General features: G+C 39.0%; 1 protein-coding gene across 5 annotated transcripts in view; it reads left to right on the top strand.

Moving 5' to 3' along the window:
- ikzf2 (IKAROS family zinc finger 2) overlaps positions 1–22,574 on the top strand; it is a 48,532-nt gene that overhangs the window by 7,069 nt on the left and 18,889 nt on the right. The window contains exons 1-4 of one of the 5 annotated variants that reach the window (XM_050048528.1): positions 12,661–12,861; positions 13,039–13,122; positions 14,521–14,567; positions 15,690–15,780. Coding sequence is in view for 4 of the 5 variants with exons in the window: in XM_050048527.1 (XP_049904484.1) it covers positions 14,540–14,567 (28 nt within the window). In the remaining variant the exon portion in view is untranslated. The other 4 variants (XM_050048526.1, XM_050048524.1, XM_050048527.1 and 1 more) reach the window with 4 other exon arrangements.

The following is a 22,574-nucleotide window of genomic DNA, read 5'->3' on the forward strand; positions in this document are numbered from 1 at the left end:
CCGTTTAAAATGTCTCTGTCGTCGTGCATGCCCAGCTGCATCACTGTTAAATCCAGTTTAGCAGCTTCCTTAATTTGGTCCTCCATTAACGCGAGTAGTGGCGAAATACCTCGATAGCATCGTTAATGTGGTCTGTAGGATCTGTAGCGGTTGCCATTGTTACTATCCTCACCAGTTACCCACCGGCGTACAGCTTGACATCAGCATGGCGCTGATTGGCTAATCGCTAGACCCACCCCCACCCCCGGCGTTCATTGGTCCATCCATCGTTTGGACAAGATAAATCACAAATTCATTGCAGTATGCCAGACCAGAGATGCAAGCCTACTCAGTTGAGTGGGCGGGGTCTATGGTCTGGAACCAGGCTAGCCCTAAATCTGAATCAATAAATAATATTTTAGGGTAGCTTACATGTCCCTAGCTTTTTTTTTTTTTTTTAATGAGTTAGTCTCATTTTCCAAAACAAATCCAAAAGCAAATAGTTCAATTATGATGTCATTTTAACAGTGTTAGCTTTGCTAATATTATCTTAGCATAAAGTAAATTATACCATCAGGGGCTAAAGGTAACATGAAGTTAGTTGGAACTTTGGCACAGGAGCTCAACTTATAATCATCTGCAAAATGGTAACGTTAACGCTAAACCAGTAATCCCAGAGCGCATCAGTATATCAGTAATGTAACATCCAAATTGTGATTGCTAGTGTTTGCTAAATCAAAACAATTCAGCCCCTTAAGGCCCATTAACAGTCAGAAACTTGACATGCCATTAAATAATAATGCTACTATAAGAGATTCTTACCTTAAGGCATGTGGGCTCAGTGGCATTGCAGACACAAGCCAGAAGCTGCTTTTTTCTTTTTGATAATTTAGGAGGCGTGGTCCTCATTTCATTCCCTGTGACTGTGTCCTGGCAGACAGGATTGTGACACTCAACAAAGAGATAGGTATCAAAAGAGTCGATGGTAAGGATAGAAAACACCATGTTGCTAGGATCCTGCTGTCTGCTCAGACTAAAGAGTAATTTTTCAGCTATGGGGAAAAAAACTCTCTTGCTTGTGTGTATTCGAAAATAGGAGGAGTGCTCCAAGGCAACATTACATGACAATTTATAAGACATTAAAGGTGAAACAGTATCACTAAGATATGGCATAGGGAAACATCAACACATGAACATGTCTTACTACACAACCCTTATCTATGCTACTGGGGTGGCTCAAGGGATGGCAACATTGGTCAGTCGATTTAATAAAGATATTCATGATGGCCAGAGAATGAATTCTAAAGACTGTTGTAAAGGTTGAGTGAAATGTCTCAACCAATGTTGGATGGTTTTCCAAGTACATGTTCAAGTTCCCCTGAGGAGAAATTGTAACTACCCTAATGGTGTGTTCACAGCAGACGCTATGCAAATAATGTGGAGATGTGGAATTCACATTATTGCATCTACATGCAAGTTGAAATTTTCCAACTTGAGCAAGAAATTTGTGTGACGCAGTGTCACAAAAGTCTATCAGTTGCGATGTAGTTCAGATTCTTGTGACATAAATGAAATGGAGAACAAACATTGCGGCTGTCTGTGTGCACCCGTAGCTCTACCACTCAACATACTGCACAGACAGATCAAACAAGGCAAGGGGGTAGAAATTAGTAAGCAAAGAACCACCTGGTATGTTTTGAAGATATGTTTTTCTGACTTGTGGAAGCTTTTTTATTGAGTTGCTTTGCAAAATGCTCTGAGTAATTTAATTGGTGTTTTATTGTGGAAAGTAAATGGAAGGAGTGAATTGGTAATGCGCTGCTGGACAGCATGAAAAAATAATAAAGAGCGTTGCCTTCTTGGTTTGCATTAGCTCCAAGCACAGAGCCTTTTACCATGTTCACATCACTTCATTTGAACTATTAGTTGTACTTTACTGCAAACCAAGTAAGTCGTTAGCTGCCTTCCTCAGTTAGTTAGTACAACTGTTAGCACAGATCTGATGGGTGAATGTTTGGCAGTTGCAAAATACTCCAGAAATCATACCATGAAAATTTGCATTGCAGATCTAGCCCCATCATTAGATCTAAATTTCTGGTCCATGGAAATGCAATTTCAAAACTCTACTTTACGTTTAGTGGCAGTTAGCTAATGCTAGCACGATAACATACCAAACTGAGATGGTGAACATCGAAAACTTTATACCTGCTATACATCAGCATACTAGCGTCTGCTTACATTCAGCATCACAGAGCCGTAACAAATTCTATAAGGAGATTTCAAGTTTACCACTTGTAAGGTAACTGATACAGAGATAAGGCTGCGTTTCATAGCATTGTTGAACAAATCCTCATACTTCAAAATTAAAAATTAGGTCATTTTTTCAGTGTCTCACAATTTCATTCATGTATGAAACGACAAAAAGCCAGACAAGGAGCAATTAGAGCTGGTTATTTACAAAATCGAGTGCCCCAAGGATGATGCGTAAGCATTGCACTGGTTCACTTAAAAAGCCAACAAAATTTTTCCATTGGATTTTGGATGATTGCTGAAAATAATCTCTGTGGCATACAAGTTTATGATGCATACACTTTTCATTCAGCAATATAATCTTCACAAATACACACTACTTCCATGATTATTGAAGCCTAAATGCAATCGCCAGAATTAAAAAGCTAATGTGAGGCTTTAAACAAACCACACAACAGGGCATGATTTAACGTCACCGCCATAACAAGACTGTAAAGTGGCTTTTGGAGTGATGACAATTTGTAGTCTCAATTAGCTTGTTAGCAATTGCCTTTTTTTAAGACACATAGAAGCTTCAAAGTTCATGAGTGGGGTATTTACTATGTATTTTATGTCATAGAACAGAATGTGAAGGTTTTGCAAGCGTTTGTCAACCACAAGACATTATTTCAGGCATCTAATTAAAAATCCATTCAAAAAAATCCATTGACTTTTAGATGAGGGAACCATGACTGGTAATATTCTAACTCATTTTTGGGTTTTAGGACTCATTCCTGGGGCTCTCTGTAGCCACCTACTGCAAATCCATCATCAAATAATACTACTAATAAAAATCCTATGTGCATGTTAGCTACAACACTGGCTGCTTACCTGTCAAATTATTATGCCGACTTTGCATCCGTACTATTTACATTTTTAATGCGTCCAAAGCTCTCCCCTCCTTTGAAATGCTGCACCAATATTCATGCAAATCTACGTGCACACAGAGCACAGCGGGTAGTTCAGGAGGCCCGGGTGATTAGAGCAATCACAACAAAAACAGAGCTGGCTTTCCCTGTTTAGATATTCTCAGCAGTCATTGAGTAAACAGAGAGCTGGCCAGCCTTGATCGGCAACAATATCACTGGTTGCATCTGTAAATACCAGCAATAATATATTGTGTGTGGGCAGCCTAAATAACCACCCACAGTCACACACATGCACACACACATACAAGCACAAACACTCCCCTCTCTCACCATTTGCACGATTACCACCACCACATACACCCACCCCTCTCTCACACACACACACACACACACACAGTCCCTTTAAGATTGTATCAATGTTGATTCCTTTTTAATGATCTAATCTGTAGCAAATGCACGCTGCAAACATGCTGGGTGCTTTCCCATCCAAAAAGATCATCTGTTTAAGATATGACACTTTGAAGGTCATATGTATGTTTCTTAAACCAGCTTCAGACTTGTGGCACATTATATTCTCCTCCATGGCGTTCCACAGGACATATAATGTCAATGTTAACTATGTTGTTGAAATCATGCTCCGCTGGTACTGCAGGCCAGTAAAGTAAAGACACCCTTTAAAAAATGATTTCAGCGCAATCAGCCAGGGAGGGTTAAAGTGCTTGGGCTACTGTTTGAATGCTTTATATCACAGGTGGTTTTTGTGAGTTGTTATTACAGCAGTCAGGATAAGATCTTTATAAGTCCTGCACAGTTAAACGGCCTTTTGTGTAAAGCATTTGATAGACCACCAGTGCCCTCTGTCAGCCTCAACCAGGATATCACATATTTACTGTTTCTCTTCTGTGGGGTGATTTGGCTGCTTTGTGTTTGAGCAGAGTTGTTCAAACTCACTTTACGGGAGTTATATTGTATTTTAAATTTACAACAGTATTGCTGAGTTTCACCATAAAAGTGACCCTAACCACTAAGCCTAGCCTTTTTTGTTTGGTTTGGTTTGGTTTTGTGCAGTGAAACATTTTTAACTTCACAAGTCCTGGTTTAAATTCATTGAAATAATAATATATAAATAGTACTGCATTTTATTTATTAATGCAGTAAAATTACCAACAGGTTGCCTGGTATAACAATTAATGTTTGATATTTAAAAGTGAAATATGAATAAAGCATTCAGCAAACCTATCTCAATTTGCACACTGTGTTTAATATCTGAAACGACATTTTCTATAAACAATGGAAACCATTTTCTCTGTACACCATTCTTCTATTAACCTTTGGTTGGCGTCACCAAAACCACTCTACTGAATTCCTTTAATCTCTTAATATGTGTATTTTAATGATGTCACTTTTTCAATGCAACATTTGGACAAAATCTTACAGTTTTCTAAATGTCATGCCATTTTGCATGCTTGTGGGGAAAAAAGCGGGATTATGCCGATTTAAATACGTTACCACAGGGTCATGCAAAAACCAAACCTGTGGGTGTAAAGGCAATGGGTTCATTTTAAGACGAAAGGCATCCTGAGGCAGCCATTAGGGTTTTTGTTCATGTGTGTGAAACTGAAAATTGATTGTGGGAAAGGAACCAGGCACCCTGCTTTAGACATGCTGATATCTTTACCTAATCTAGACCACACCAGACATTTTCCAGTCTAGGTCTGTCTGTGTTAGCCTCATTTTAGACTATACGGCACGATTATATTACCGAAACTTGCTTCTGAACTTGTACATAAAAAAAGTTGACATGAGGTCAACTCCATGCAGCAAAAACAAAAGAGTTTAGTATTGATTTCAGGTTGTGTTGTTGCAATGGAAGTTAGAGGATTTCATTGCATTTCATTAAGGTGTTCCTGTGTGTTCTGGCTCGCTGGTACCGCAGACTCACACCAGAGCCATCATTAATGTTGTTAGCCACACTGGTCGTTTTTCTGGTGTTGAAGTCAAGTTTGTATTTCACTTTTCTTATGTCCTTTTTAACGTGATTTTAGGGAGAAAGGTGTTTTCGTCTTGATGACACTGAAGGACTTTTCATCGTCTGTCAAAATGTCATCCAATTCCCTCTCACAGAACATAACCAGCAACATATCACTTCTCCATTACTATATATAAATGTTCAGATGACGTTTCAGGGAAATGCAACTTAACTAGCAGAGCTCTGACGACTGTTATTAGAGGAGACAACTAAAGCTGAAAAGTGCACCTTTTTCACTACACAGTGTTGGAAAATGTAGATTTTTAAGTCAGGCTAGTTAAAGTTCCTTAAAAATTAAAGAGTTTATCATGAAGTGTTTTGGGTGGATGTTAACTTAGTGTTTTGAACTCATTTTGAACTCATGCTACAGTTGAAGAAAATTTGCAAAAAAGTAACAGCTGTTTTTAATGTTAGTATCAGTGGTGTGCGTGGGTGGTGGGTGGGTATGAGACAGAGAGAGAGAGAGAGAGAGAGAGAGAGAGAGAGAGATGGCGATGGAGGGTAAAGCATAATTAGAGAGCTTTTAGCACTTGCTTTGCCTAAATTAAACAAAAATCAACTCTGAACTGTTTTAGCAGTGTCACATTTGCTTCATGAGTTTCACAAGTCTCATTTTGTCTTTGGGTTAAACAAGGTCACCCTTGAAGACGTTGGTATCTCTCCTCAGATGACTATCATGGCGTTTTATATTTACATAATGTGTTCATAGTTGCGTAACAATGGATTTTTGAAGGAGAAACCGCAGTCCACTTTATGCTGTGGTGTCACAAAAGAGGTTTGCCTGCACACAGACACCAGGGGGAATCATTCAGCCATTTAAAGGCGGATGATCAGTGTTGTGTGATTGAGGTTACACAAAGTTGAGATTTAAAAGAGGAAAAAAAAAAAAAAGACGTCTCCCATGAAGACATCTTAGAAGTTGCAGGGGCTTCTTACAGTACAGCAGACCATCCACCACAATTGCAAAGGAATATTAGACTATATCAGTAAATTATTTACCGTAAAGAAGATGGCATACATTTATATACAGTTTTAAGAATGCACTAAAGAATTATATGAAATGCATGTTAAACATTACAGTATATCAGCAACACTTTTCTCCAGCTTTGCAAAATTAAACTGTATACTCCTCTTTTAGAATAGTCAACAAATACTGTCCCTCTTTCACCACAGGAGGGAGCTGCAGTAAAAGAGAGGTGAGCTGCAGCATTGTTTAAGAAGTACAGCTCTATTTGACTTCATGCAATATTAGAAAACAACAACAACAACAACAACAACAACAACAAAATAGCAGTGATGGAAACAATAATGGAAGGTTTCTTACCATTCAGGAGACTAAAAATCCTGTAAAATTGAATTATTACTGAATTATTAGTCTTAAAGTCACAGTGACTGCTACTGCTACTAATGACACTACACTCCTACACTGCCTCCAGTTGTAGCTCTACTTATACTGCTGCCTTATTTCTACAGTTTTACTGTTACAGAGCCACTGCTGATGACTAAGACTGCCATTACAGCCATTATTATAACAGTACTTCCATTACTGAACCAACTGTAACGTTGACTTCTGCCACAATCGGTCAAATACTTACTCTGCCAGTGGAGAAATTTAAGGATAACTGATCAGAAATTAGTTGTATCTACGCCCAGTGTCACTAAACTATCCAAGGAATAGGTTCATTCATACTGTAAAGCTTATGATATGTTTTCATACTTGTTGCGGCAGAGTTTCAGAAGAGGATTGAGAGTTTTTGTGGTGCCACACTAAGTATATGTGTTGTATATTAATAGGAAAACAAGGAAGACAAAAGACTTTCATGTTATATAGATACAAAGAAAACATACTGTATATTCTTTACACTGGCACGATTTGATCAGCAAGGTCACTGTAGCAACAAGAAAACCACAAGATAAGCAGCTGCAATGAGAAACCAGTATAAGAGGAACAACTTCATAGATTAAAAAAGTTGATATTTCGTGTTCAGCTCTCTTCGTGGTAAGATGGATCCTGAGGTAAGATATGTGGGGTAGCCTGAAGAAGTCTTCTATTTATCAGTTTCTATTTCTATTATTTCATTTATTTTTTGTTTTATACGATGAATATGACCTTTCTCAAATGTTTGCCCTACTTACAGTCATTTTCAACGCTCTGGGAGACGTCATTTAGACTGAATCATAGACACACTCATACATTGTTTCACAATTATATGCATTTGAAACCGCAAGGAGGACAGTTCGCCAAATCAGGATTTGAAGGACTTTGTTTTGCTGTGGGCTTTGTCTGTTCATGGGCAGCGGAGACCACCGCAGCAGAGCATTTAAACACACATGGTAGTTTAATGTTAGAAAAAAAAAAAAAGATTCAAAGTTCATTTGGTTTCTTCTTACAGAGAAAGTCTATGTATATTTGTTTTGGGGCCATTTTGCATCACTGCAATGGACTCTCAACCTTTTTAGCTTGAGACACTTAACAAAATAGTAGTGTGTGAATGAGACCCTCTTGTCATGTTTCATGTGTCTACTAGTTTCACCAGAGATTTACTCCTCTGCACTTCACAGATGGTTTCATTTGAATAACAGTTTGAGGCTCAATGGGGTTAAGATATCTGGTGTTTCAAACAAAAAGCAAAGATCACATTAAAGTCTGGAGAAAAAAAATGCAAACCTGTTAAGAAGAGCTTCATTGTAAGACCCTAATCATCTCACCACTCTGATATGACCATTTGAGGGGCCCCACCCAACTGGAATAAACTAACCAACAGTGTATAAAGATGTTAAAAGCAGCTACAACAGTGAAATACTGCGTACACATTGATGTATCAATATGCAGTAACCAATCCAGCAATGCAATGTATTATAACACTAAGGGACCATTTTACAGAACAAGTATTTCTTTACTAAAACTTTCCTTTCCTTTACTTGAGTATTACTTTGAATGACGATACCAGTGTACTTTTTCGTCACTGTATTGGTACTCTGCCTGACGTAAAACATCTGAGTACTTCTAACACCACTGTGCCGCCATTGTCGTCGCTTCACACCTTTAAAATTAAACACGGTGGTTGTTCTGAGAATGTAGTTGTAGTAATTGCTGATTTGTGCGGTGCATATCTGGCCGGGCTGATTCAGATCTTGAGTGGTTGTTTCCAGACTTAATTCTCATAGTGAAAACAGAGCGTGAGAGATACAGTCTGGCTGAGTGATGCTTAAACTTTGTCACTTTGAAACCAGCTAAAGTGATTTTCTTTTATCACTCTACTATTTCCATTACAGCTACATGTACTGCATTCTCTACTGCTACTCTTACTATTACCTCTTTTAACGTCAAAGTGGTCTAATTGACCCTAGAGAGGTTGTAGGACTATGTAGAATAACATATATGACATCAAATATTTCCCTATTTGGTGTATTTACAATGTATTCATAGTATAATGATAATCCATGCAAATTTATATACTTTGTAACCTTTATCAAATCTGCAACCATTTTGATTCAGTTAAACAAAAGTGGGTGTGATGCATTTGCTTCATTTTGCAAATCAATATTTCGTTTGTCTTTCAAACCATTTAATTCATCTGAAGTTGTTCTTCAAGACTTCTCTCTGCCCTGGCTCTACTAGTGGAAGGAACTCCCCACCAAAATCAGGACAGTAGTACCACTATGTATTTATTTATGTGGGTGTGTACTGCTTTGATGTGTGTGTGTACCACCTGGGCTGTCCTTAGGGTGTCTGAGGTTTCTGATCGCAGTCGGTTTGCCAAACAAATCTGAAGCACCTGGGTCCAGGCCTTCGTCTGACATACAGTATAAGCCCCAGTGGTAGGTGTGAAACTCCGACTACCCTACCCCATGAGTACCCTGTGGTCAGAAACACATATCAACTTAATCCCTTAAATGACTAGCCAACACTTAAGTTGGCATGATTTGCATGACTCTTTTTAGGGTCTTGTAGGGTCCTGTTGAATCCAATCCATTTTTTTGTCAGACCTGTTTCAGAAACGAGGTACACGAGAAAATACAGATTGGGTCTGACTGAAGAAAACTGCTGTTACAGTTACTTTTGTTCGGATACTGTTGTTATCCTTCTGCTAATTTTAGCCTTCAATTCAGCCTTTCAGCATTTTATGACCACCTCAATGGCCAAGGTAACTTCTATTTCTACTATATTATATTCTATACTGCTGCTGATGAGCATCATATTCATTATTGCGCTCATCCCAATTACAGACTCAGGCTCCAACTGATGCCGCCATGATATAGATTGTCCCCCAGAGGTTTACTTCTTAGTGTGCTGTTCAGTACATTTCCTCGTCACGATTTGTAGAAAGAAGAAGAGAAAGAAGAAGAAATAAGGGATCCGTCCCGATATATATTCATATTAAAAAGCGAACAATTCGTCCAACCCATACAACCACGTGGCCTTATGTTCCTACCCTCTGAACACGACCCATAGGAACATTTCCTAAATTAGCACAGAACGACATGTACATGACCAATAATGGTTACAGTTTTAAACACGTGGTTAACGTTGTGAAACGGTCACAGCTGCACCAAAACTGTGTGGTTTGGTTTAGAAAACAAGACTGTGGTTTCACTTTTACAAAAAAACAAAAGTAGGCTATGTTTGTTACTAAGGTAACATAATGTTACGTATCTCACGTGGCATACGCAGTGTCCAGCTCATTACTCTAAAAATGTAATTAATTACTCATTAGTCGTTATTTTTTGGAAAGTAATAATGTTACTTGACTTATTTCTCCCTACCAACCGTAATTTGTTACAGTACTCATTATATTACTTTTCCGTTACACCCCATAAAATTGGTAATTGCGTATCTCCCCAAACTTAAGACGTGTGCCTCTGTTTAGTGTAGCAAAGGCCAGATAACTTCTTTTTACCTGGGGGTTTTCTGTTGCTTGTGACCGGTATTTTCCCAAGGTGCTGCCCGAAAGACACTCACGGAGCAGCATGTCATCCACCACATATCCAGCCACAAGCTTCATCCCTTCTTTAAAGCCTGCAGCTGTCCACAATTAAAATCCAGTTTTGGCTGTTTAGTGAAGTTGTTTAGGGCCACAGCCAACCTCCGCGGGGGGCTCACCTTTGATGTGGTATATTTCCTGGAGCTTCACGTCAGTCGATAGTAGCCAAGGTGTTTAAGACCAGGGGTTTGAGTTTTTTGCAGTGGGAAGAGTTTTAGTCCAACTACCTGTAGCAACACGGTGCTTGTCATCTTTCCTCCCGACAAAATCAAAGTAATGGGAATATGTCCAGCCGCAAAGGTTAGCGGTTCCAACTAGCTTGCATCTTTGTGATGTGCCTGCGCAGTGCGACGATTACTAAAATGAGTTCACTGATATGATGTTGTATTTCAAGTCAGTCGTGATGTGATTACATAAGTTATGATGTAAATAATTGTTTGGTTTTGGAGTCATTGTATTATTACAGAAATTTTATTAGTAATAAGGTACACCACTTGTTACTGGAAAAAAGTAATATACTGCCCAACACTGGACATATGTGACATATGTCATATGACTTTTGTCACGTATGTCACATGATAACATCATATGACATACTACAACAAACATTGTTAAAATAACTCATTGATTCTTGGTTTCACACGGGACATGAACAGCCATCATCTGGACGAAAGTCCTATGTTTGTTTGACCTGTTCACCTGAATACATTATCGGTCTGGCTCTTATTATAATAATAGTCATAACAGTCATTTTTGACGAGACTAGACATCTCACACAACAAACTTGTAATAATAATAATAACAATAATAATAATAATTGTAAAAAATATATGTAAATCATAAAAAAACACAAATTACAAAAATAACAAAATCAGTTTTATACATATATAACTTATTTTGTTATACATGTATATGTATATATATATACATATATATATATATATACATATATATATATATTACAAAAATAAAATCAAGTAAAATATTTTACAGCAAGAAACAATAAAATTGTGGGCTAGGCCTATGTTTTAGAGAAATGAAATAGTAATCAATGAATCAATGAGACAGCATGAGTTGGGGGTTATTTGTGCATTGTCCCTGTTCATTAAAAAAAAAGATATTAGAAGCTAGCATGTGTAATAAAGATTAATTACTTAAAATTAGTATTTTTCTCACAAATACGCCAAATTTCTGCAACATAACTGCAGGAGCCAAACGTTATAAATAGCTGCAGCATACAGAATATGCAGAAGCAGGCATATGGTCACTTTTCTATGTCCTCGGGTGCACTGTAATCTCTATAGAAATACTTTGAGAGTATGACAGTTATACTTTTGTCGCCACAGGGATATAACCTGGCTGCAGCCTCAGAAATAAGAGGCCCATTGAAACCCAATCGATTGCCGAGCAGAGAGGCAGACTGGGTCCACACTCTGTGATCGGTTTCTCTGTGTCAGACCAACTTCCCAGAATAGCAACTCGGGTTGTCTGCCGCTCAGCTCTGCTCTGGAGATGGAGGAGGAAGTCAGTGGTGGATTGAACAACTGTTGCTTTTGCTGCTGCTGCTGCCGCCGCATGTCGGGCTAGAATGAAGTCTATTCCAAACCGAGACATTCAGTCGGGATCAGTGTGCAAGTTCATGGGATTATATAAACTCCTACGTGTTTAAGGTAAATAAAAAAAGGAGAGCGAGAGGAAACATAAGCGCATGAATCGGTTTCCTGCATTACCTAAGCATTCTGTTGCCGCTTTAATGTGAGCCATTCAGTATTATTCGACTGCCAGGAGGCTACAGAGCTTCAGAGCTGCTGCTGGAGGCGCATGTCTGCGGCAAAGGCAGACGAGGAGCGTCTGTCTGATGAATGGAAAGCCAGACGGGCTCTGCTGTAGACTGCGGTGATCGGATAACCTGTTGAATTGCAGCTGTCAGTCAGCTCCAAAAGCCATGCAGGCGACACAGCAGGCTGAGAAATCACTTAACAGGAGAAACACAGCGCGTTGACACAATGACAACAAACTGGCTTCACGTTTTTTTAGCAGCTGATGGTTATTTCCAGAGATGCAGGTAAATGCGCCCTGTCCTCACTGTCTGTGCATCTGCACGATACAGTGCTCCCACCTGTTTGCTGCTGACATAAATGTTCATTCGGCTACCTAAAGTCATACTAGGAAGTAGTGGCAAATATAGATTAGAATAGGGCTGGGTCATAATTTTAATTTCTATAATGTCTGTCATATTATTGGTTGCACTGTCCCTTGATGCAGCAGCTTATTCTCATTACCCATTCCCCGCAGCAGCAGTTAAAACGCGTGAGGCTCTGCCGGTCCGACCTTGAGTCACATCTCCACACTGCCTACCCACGGATTTCCAGTGTCTTGGTTGTTGAAAATAGCTTGGCTGCTCCCTGCCGCTATGGCTAATTCCTTAGGAACCGGTGGATCCAGTTTGATCCATCCCTCTCTTTCTTTCCCTTCACCAACTTGTTGAGTCTTCCCCCCTATCGGTTGTTCCTACTGTAAAAAAAGAAAAGAAAAAAGAAGCAGGCACTGCGCTGCGTAAGAGCTCAGCTTGTAGTTGTGCCGACTTCTTAAGAAATGTCGCAAGTTTGAGTCAAGTTGAGTGCAGGGCTCGATGGGACGGTGACGCTTTTAAAGTGGAAAACTCGACGGGACGCGCGCAGAAGAAGCTTTGACGCAGCAACAGTCACCTGTAGGACACCACAGATGCGCTCCTCCTAAACTTTTCTCTGCTTCTCAGTTGTTTTTCATCTTCATTTCATTTTATTGAAACATGCTGACCTGAGAGGAAAAGCTTTTACTTTCATACAATTGTGAGAGATCAGTCATAATTTTGACTTTCTTTTTTGGTTTGCTTGTTTCATTAAAGGGAGGTGGAGACAACTTAGCACCCCCCTCCCCCCGTCCTTGACTGAAATCACCAACTTATTTTGCACAAGGGAGACGTGTGAAGGTAATCTACCTTTTCTTCTATATACACTACATGCTTCTTTCTTGTTTTACTTTCACGTTTCACTTCTATAGCTGTTAACCTATCACGATAAAACGATCATAATCTAAAACACATGGCTCTCCAACTTTCTGTGACTGTAGAGTGGCCAGAGTTTCCTCCATGTAGCTACAGAGTGAAGCTAAAACATTTAGGAATAACCATCATCTTTTTTATACAGTATACTGCTAGAAAAAGTTGAACCCAGTGAAGCTGAGAGAGGATGTGGGACAGTCTGTATTGGGCCTGTAGATCTGAAAAAAAGTTTCTGCAGTGACACCTTTGAACTGTTTCAATTTATTGTAATGAAAGGGTTAAGCTGTATGTTCTTACAGGGGAAGGAAGCAATACAAATATGTTATGTGTTCTGACTCTGTATAATAGATATTAATGAACTCTCTGATGCAAAGCTACTCCTATGTGCTGACTTAAAGAAGTCTTCCATGAAACGATAACTTCTGCGTCGAGGTACAAAGGTGGTCCCAAACTTTAATTTTGCAATTTTAAATTAGAATCAATTTGCAAGTAACCTACAGCTCATTTACAACTTCCTCAAAGAAGCCAGTAGACACAAGCAGACACAATGTATTATCAACACTATTATCTGCACAGTTGAATGCCTCTTGTTTGTTTTTTAAGTTAATGCTATGGATTGTGCCGATTGTTTGGTCAGTCTAATACCCGTTTTGCACAAAAAGTTGAATTCTAACTAGATTTTAGTGATTTCATTTTCCTCCTTTTTTAGAATTTTGTAGTGACACTACTGCTCTGTCACTGTAGGGTATGGTATATTTATATATTTCCGTTTGCCTGTTTTCAATTGAAAAAAATACAGCTTACATATTCAACTGCACCGTTACTGACTCGACAAAAGTTTGTCTCATACATGATATACAAACCACACGTGTGTAAACTGTAGAAAATGGAGAGACCATGCAAGCTTCAGTTTAACTTCTACACGAATGTTTTTATAGAGAACATGAAACTAAAATGTGGCTGTTGGGTAGCTTGCTAAATATATGTACTTCTCTAATAAGAAAACAGCACAGACCAGAGTCTGTTGTAATGCACCTCTGTACACTGGACTCCATGCATCTAAAGCTGCTTATAAACCCTTAAATGTGGGTATTAGTAGGATTTTAAACTCAACGTTTGCAGGTTCATGGTGTTTGTATGGCTACTTGACCAAGGTTAACTCTGCAGGTGCACATCACTGTTGCAGTATAGACACCCAGCTCAGGCTGCACAGCTTTTGAAACACACAGTCAGCTAAACAAATAAAGAACCAAGGCAAGAAATGTATGCATTATGCAAGAAACCTTTGTATGAAAATAATGTTAATTTTTTTTTATTTCTCTGCAGGACTTCCACAGCACTTGAAATGGAGGCCCCCGATGGCTACTGTGCTAGTAAGTCCTCATGTTGCTCACACACTCTATTCAATGTACACTGACACTCACTGACCCATACTTTAAACCCAAGGCCAGTAGTATGCAGTACATCGGAACGTGTGTGTGTGTCTTTCCTTGAGCCGATGATGGTGATAATGCTGACAAAGACTGCGTCTGCGTGTGATTATGTTATTGTGACTTTGGCGTTTTTAACTTACTTTGACTTTCATGTGTTTTCCAACTTTCTGATACAATGCTGATACCCAAAAAACAAACAAAAAAAAAAACAATATTTTGGCAATCACAACACCATAAACATTTCAAGGGATTTTCCCCTAGTGCAGCCTTTTTCCTGTTCACCCCTTATAGGTAGAGAAAACGAACTTCACCAACATCCTGTTGAATGCAGCAGATACTGGATACGCACTTTGTGGTGCTCCATTGCCCTTTGCTGGTTTCCTTTGGGCAGGTCTCTTGAATATATCTCTATTTCTTCCCTGCCCCCTTCTTGTATTTTGCTCTGGTATGCAGATCTGAAAACAAGTAGCATGTTGTTTATGACATCAGCGGGGATTTTAGGTCTCCATCGGGGGTTTGTGCTTATAGGAACACTTGGCAGGCGAGGTAGGGGAGGTGGTGGTGGTGGGAGCAATGGAGGCTCTTCTTTTCCCTGTCCGTCTGTGGGTCGCTTCTGAAATGATATGTTTGGAACAACCCTGTTCCGTTAGCATGAAACTGCGGAAAACACACATCTATGTGGAATGCAACAGTTTGTGTCCTCATTACCCCCGTGCATTTACTATATGCTCAGCAATTAGCACATATAATTAAAGCCAATCATCATCATCAACCCCAAGTACACTAAATCCTAACATATGCAAACATATTCCTCTACTCACCAACATGGAACACACAAATTAACTTATCATATCGTACTGTATACACCCATTAGTACGTGTGTCAAACAGAATATAGTGAATGTCGAGGAGGATGTAGAGGATTTTAAAGGTGGCAGGAGTGCATATAAAGTCAATACAAAGACATACACAGAGTCTAATTCCCCTCGGAGACACAAATTGAGGCAAAGTTTCGCCGGCACAAGCTAATACACTTTGCGCTTGACTGTGTGATTTATCATAGGGTCGAGACTGACAGTACCCTGAGTTCAATAACTTCAACATGCAGTGACTGCAGACAGATGACAGATGTCATTTTAGTTCATCACAGTAAGGTTGAAACGTCTTTCTTATTCATATTATTGCTTACAAAGTCACAGCTCCGTGACTAAAGACTTGCAAAAGCTTACATCTGTTCATTAGCTGATGCCTTTTTATCTTTGCTGTAATATCACTAATTGTGATTTTTTTTTTTTATCACTGAAACTAAGGTTTCGGTACTGCCTGATACTGATAATGTGCCCTTTATATTCCATCACTCACTCATATCCAGCCTGACTTATCATGTTCCTTTCCAGCACGACAGGGTAAACCCAGTGATGTCCATCATGCTCGTTACATCGTTTATGAGGTCAAATGTGTAGATGCCGGTGGCCTATATTTGTGTCCTAGCTATGTGTGTATGTTAGTTTTATTTTTAATGTGTAATAATAATACTATAATAATTTTGACTATAATAGCCAAAAACAGGAGAAGGGTCGACAATAGCAGAATGAGCTGAGTTTCTGGTAGACTTTGAGAATAGGCAGAGGCTTAGCTGCCACACATACAGCCACATCAGCCACACCACTCACAGACACACATATACACACACATACACACACACACACACACACACACACACACACGGTACATACATTGTTGGTTTACAGCCTGTACGGTTGTTTCATGACTGTTTGCGGCAAATAAACAAGAACTGCAAAGAAGAAAGAAAGAGAGAAAGAAAATTCAGCAGAAAACCGTACACAAGTAAAGCATGAATTAGAATTCATGTGGGAGATTACTACTATTTTCATTCACATATAGGTAGTATTATTGTCTATTTGTAAAAACAGTGTAAGTGACTCAGAATAGTATGAGACACAGCCTGACAGTATATGATTGTACGTGTTATACAATATTTGTAGTCAATGGCTCACATAGATCACATAAAGAAGAGGGGGAGATAAAATTATCTGAAATAACAGAGCAACCTTGTTACAGCACCAACAAAACACGGTGTCCTTTAAGGCCCAGTGACTGGATCTGAATGCTTCTCGCAGCCTAAATGTTGACAGTGCTGCCATTGAGCAGGTACAAGTTTTGTTTTCGAGAAGGTCGCTCAGTTATTTGGAATCGAAAATTCAAGCTCCCTTCCTGTTTAATCAACCAAGCTTTCCTTTATATATAAACGCTCCACTCACACTATTATTTGTAACCACATGCGCTGTCATTGACACGGTCGCTTTCTCTCTCGCAGGTTATCATTCTCACACACACAGTTGTACCTTTTCACACGCACGGCACACCGCTTTCCGTTATCACACACACCATCATAATTTATCACAGATTCAAAAGATCTTTCTGCTTTCTCACATGCACTTTATTCTCTTTCATGTTCATTGTCATTCTACCTCACATGCTCATTTCCTCATAGATACATGTTGTTTCTAACTTAGAGAAATAAGATCTCATGTGGTTTCTACATGCAGGTCATTAGATGAATGTATACAGGTTCCTAGATGCCTCGTGGTTAGTTCTCCCAAGGGTTCTAAAATTTTAAATTAGATTTTTCTTACTGATGTGACCATAATTAGGTGCAGTTTTGCCAAAACCAGTTGCAGTGTAAAAGCTGTGTAAAATCTACATGTGAATTTTACGTATGACAACTATCCACAACGGTGCCGGTGTGGATTGACCTATGGCTAAGCCACGCCCCCCTCCACTCACTCGGACAAAAGATCAACATTCAGTGACCGGCGCTTTGGCAGGTGTCGCAGTACACGGCATTTTGGAGGAGGCAATTGATGATTTTTGGGGACATAACAATCAGATGTCATTGAGAAGTAACCGAAAGGGCCTAAGCTACGCATTGGAGGGATATATTAATCATTTTATTGTTGAGAAGGTCGATGAAAAGCTTAAATTACAAGCCAAAATTTACAGGTCCCAGTGTAAACGTGATAAACCGCATCTCGTTGCCGTGGCCATCAAAGTCAAGATAAAGTGCCACTGAAGTTAAGGTTTTTGGCTCAGAATATGAGAAAAGGATAACAGCCTTTTTACCATCTTTACCAAGAGTGTCTCTCCGTTAATTTGGTGCTACAGTATTTACACTGAATCATTCAGCATAACGTTTGCCAACCTTTGTTATCTCTGTGATTACAGATAAGTTAATGAAGCTAAACTCCAGAAGATGATGTTAGCTTAACTAGAGCCCTTTGGACAACAGCTAACAATGATGTACGATCACCAAAGTACAAAACTAGAACAAAATAGGCTAATGAACTCCCAGCAAACAAGATGACATGATGAACAACGCAGCTAGGAGCTAACGTTAGGCTAACTTTAGCTAACGTTAGCTAGAGATGTTAAAGATAACTTTATATTTCTTTCCAGCAAAGTGACAATATGTTGCCTCAAACACAATGTTGACTTACATTAGAACAGACATCATTGTTAATCTTATTCACATTGAGTTGTGTTTCTGTATATTGTATATGGCTGATATCTAGTAACTTACCAACTTATCCACTTGGCTGCTCCAAACATCAGACCTCCAATCTGTCAATGAAGAAATGTGAGTTCCATGTTCTTCTCGGGGAATTACACTCCCACCACCATCATTATATCAATGTTGCATAGAATACTGCAAAATGCAACCAAGGAAAAGGAAATGTTTGATTGAGGTCCGTCAAAGTAGCACCCAGTGCCCCTAGTAGCATCACTCTGCATAATAATTAGCCATGTGCTATGTTTGTCATGTTCTGTGAACAGCTTATCACGTTAGCATGTGCGTATCAGCTACATTAGCATTTCCATTCTATCAGCTGAAGCAGGAACCAAACTGATAGAACGTTCCCAATTTTGGCAGCAAGCTAGTGGTGACATGGAGGTATGACATCACTGGGATGAATTGGAACAAAGGATTCACTTGGTCAAACATTTCCATAGACGGAAATTAGCAGAAATCGGGGTTTGTTTGAATATTTTATTCCGTGTGCAAATGTTCCACAGGTGTATGCAAGCATTTGAAAGAATCCACAAAATCCATTTTCGTTAATTTCCGTGCAGATTTTTAAGAAAGAAATCTGTGTTTGGTATGAACAACTTGAAGAACACTGATTCAGAATGTAGGGGACAAAAAAAGGACAGCAAATGGTTTATGTTTAATCACATTACACACAACATACACCAGACTTGACAATGGTACACTATACTGCATAGTAATGAAAAACAAAAGGATGAATTCTAATGAATGGTGACAAAGACCAAACAATCCATCGAACATTTAACACAGCTCGTAATATAATTGAAGATGTACCTAACATTGTGCAGTCATTCTCAAAAATATAAAGTCTTAACACTCAGTTATGTATGAAGTTGTCCACTTGGCTAACATTAACAATATATGATTGACAATACCAACAAAATACTTTAGACAGCTTAACAATGTACTTGTTTAAGATAATGCTAGTTTAAGAAACTTACATAACAAGGCATGCTTCACTCCCTTGAACCTTGAAGGTCTCATTTCAAAGCTTTTAAGCTGATTACCTTAAACAGTATTTGATATTATTCTGGGGTTAATGGGATATTCCAACTTCTCTTTATCATGTTCCGGTTGTCGGTCGTTCGTACGCTCTGTCAGTCTTTATAAACAGAGAAAAGACACAACCCTCTCCAGTTTGATCTCTAGTTTTGTTGCTTTAGTTAAGTGGCATTAAATGTCATTAGTATGGACAGGTGCAAACATTTCCTGTGTTATGCACAGAGCAGAGTAGTAACTGACAGAAAAAGTGAGGCAAATTAAAAATAATGAGGTGCATGAGTTGTTCTCAGACCAGACAAACTGCTGTTGTCTTGAACCGTATCGCATTTTAACATAGAATAATTTGAGTCCATTAAAGTTTCAGTTCATCAGTGAAACAAAACACATTTACCCGAGGTCCTGCACAATAATCTGAGGGGAAACATGAGGTTCAGAACCATCTTAGATGCTGCAAAACTTTTCTCCATTGCCTTAAATTTGCCTCATTTACAGTCCTCATTTTGTAATTGATTGTACTCAAATGGAGAGTGGTGTTTCCTTTCTTCAGAACATTAAACATGACCACATTTCAGAGGCAGATGTTGCATATTTTTGTCAAGCAGTTTTTGATACCCTTCCTGCCCAGCGAAAACCATGTATCTCCTAATTTGGGTATTTTGGGTTTGAATGTTTCTGATAACCCTAAAGGGTGAGGTGTTTGTTTTTGAGCAGCAATACTTAAAAGTAGCACAACCTTTAACAGCCACAGCAGTAAAATGCAACATAATCCAAAAACATACACTGACTGGGATCATTTTATTGACAATTTTACTGCACAATGAGTACTTTTAGTTTGATACTTTAAGTACATTTTGCTAATAACACGTAATACTTTTACTTAAGCAAGGTTTTGAGTGCTTTTACTCGTAGTGGAGTATTTTCTCAGTGTGATATTAATACAGCTGCCAAGAGAGCACATAAAACAAAAGTTTCAATTTTAGTTTGAGTAGCTCCTGCAGTTAACATTGATTAGTTTCATCTTTAAAAATGTGCTGATGACAGCTGTTATTTCAGCCAGTGAAGCCAACGGCTACAGTTACTTAAACAGCACTGTTAACAATGTAAGTAGTATTTAAACAATAATGTGAGTTAGTGTATAATTGTGGAAACAAGGGGGTGTAGCTGATTGTGCAATGTATGAGCGAGATCATGATGATGCTGTGCGTGCGTGCGTTTGTAAGCGAGAGGATAAGTATGATTTATGGCCTAAATGCAAATCAGATTATTGCAATCTGTGTCCGTTTAAAATCATCAGAGGGCAGAACCATTGGCTAGCTAACCAGAAAGTTTTTGTTGCACTGCCAGCTTTGCTTTACATGCATTGTAACAATAATCAGCAGCACTCCATGGATGTTATTATATTAATGCAGATGACACTGTTATTCAGTCTCTTTATTGTTGTCACTTCTTTGTACCCACTCTGCAGATCATTTAAGATCAGTTATCTGCAGATGTGGACTATATTAGGTTTCCCTGCTCTCTGGGTCACCCCCACATACCGCAAATGGAACGCACTAGTGCACTCTATGGCTTGGCATTTAACAGCAAGTGCTTCTGTAATACTTTTGAATCAAGTGTGCGTGTGTGTGTGTGTGAGAGAGACTGTAGAAATGTATTCACAAATTAAATTAATCACAAGCACTTTCAATACATTATCTAACATTTCAGTTTTAAAAGCATGTGAATGAATGCTGTCATGTGTCTGTGTATTTTTTTTTGTTTGCTGGGTCAGTTGTGTGTTTGAATGTGCGTGTCTGTGTTATGAATCTTTGTCTTAAGGAAGGTTCAGGGTTTGACAGGAAAAACCAGATCCCATACAGTGTGTATCCAGCAAGCCAGAATGGAGAGGCTTGTCACTCCGGAAAAGAAACTTATTCAGCTCCTCATGCAGCTAGACGCACTATGGGTGCTATTGAACCATTTTCTGTGAATTTAATTCATTCTCACTATTACAAGCAGGCAGATGAAGCTTGACCTCGGTTTAATTTAGATTTGTTTTCATGGCACGGTTCTTGAACCTAGATACCTTTTATACGAGCCTGCACTCTCTTTTGAATAACTTGTAAGACCAGAAATTGCACTGACCCTTGTTAGATTCCTGAGAGGATGACTGCACTTTAGAAGCTGTGCATTCATTTAGTGTCACAGATGAAGTCAGCAATTATTACACCTACAAGTTTCAGGTGTACACATTTGTTCCTTTCCATTTACCAGCGTATTAATTTATCCCAATTTAGTGTATTACTCAAAATACCTCTCCCCCGGCAAGTCTCGACTGTTTGATATCCTGATCTTACTGTTCATACAGAATTGACTCAGCAAACGCGGGTCACCAACGCAATCCGAGCAAGTAAGTGTGTGGTTTAGAATATCATTAACCGACTTTGAGTTCGTAACGTATAGACATTTTTTCCAAACATTAAAGGACTCTATCTGAAGAGGCATGGAAATGCACTTTATTCACTAGATGTATATCAACATCAAAGTATTCCTTTGATTGCCAGTGTTTGCCAAGAGACCTTGACACTTGGCTTTTGATGACAAAAAGCCTATTTGACGTCATTACTTATTCATTTAAAAAAGACCATATTGATAGGATTATTCATAAATGATCCATTTGATAGCTTTTGAATACATTTCTAATTTTACCTTGATACTTTAACTGTTTTTAACGCTGTTAAAATTTTTAATGGACTACTCCTATATTCCGTAGCAATTTAGTCCAGACAGCCAAGAGCCATTACTTCAGGCTTAAGACAACCTAGCCACATTGCTGCTAGGCAGCTGTCAGCATCTGCTACAGTAATGGAAAATCCTTCATGACAAATCTGGGCCACTCCTGTCTCCAGGACAGCATTGCCAAGGGAGAGCCAGCGTCGGTCACCTGAGATTTCCTCCAACCCCAACCTGTGCAACCTGAGCCCAGGCCCAGGGATTGTGTCATGGACAGCGTCTCCCAGTATGCCCCACTCAGTGGGGCCGCCACTACAATAGAACAATACCATAGAGGAGGTTGTCAAACTAAGAGGAGCTGTCACAGCAATTGGAGATCTGACAGAGATTTCTTTTTTCATGTACAGTATGAAGGACCTTTGCAGACATGTTAAGCGCTGACAAATTGTAACAAGGCCTTCCTTGTAGCGGTTTCAGATGTAGCACATAGCACGTTCCTTTGATTTTAACTGAAACTTCACTCGGCTACAGCTATCGCTACATCAGTTGTAAATGCATGAGGCAGTCTGGTGTCATTATAATGGATACTCACAGTTGATAGTATGC

The sequence above is a fragment of the Epinephelus moara genome, chromosome 7, assembly GCF_006386435.1.
Source record: "Epinephelus moara isolate mb chromosome 7, YSFRI_EMoa_1.0, whole genome shotgun sequence".
Lineage (NCBI taxonomy): Eukaryota > Metazoa > Chordata > Actinopteri > Perciformes > Serranidae > Epinephelus > Epinephelus moara.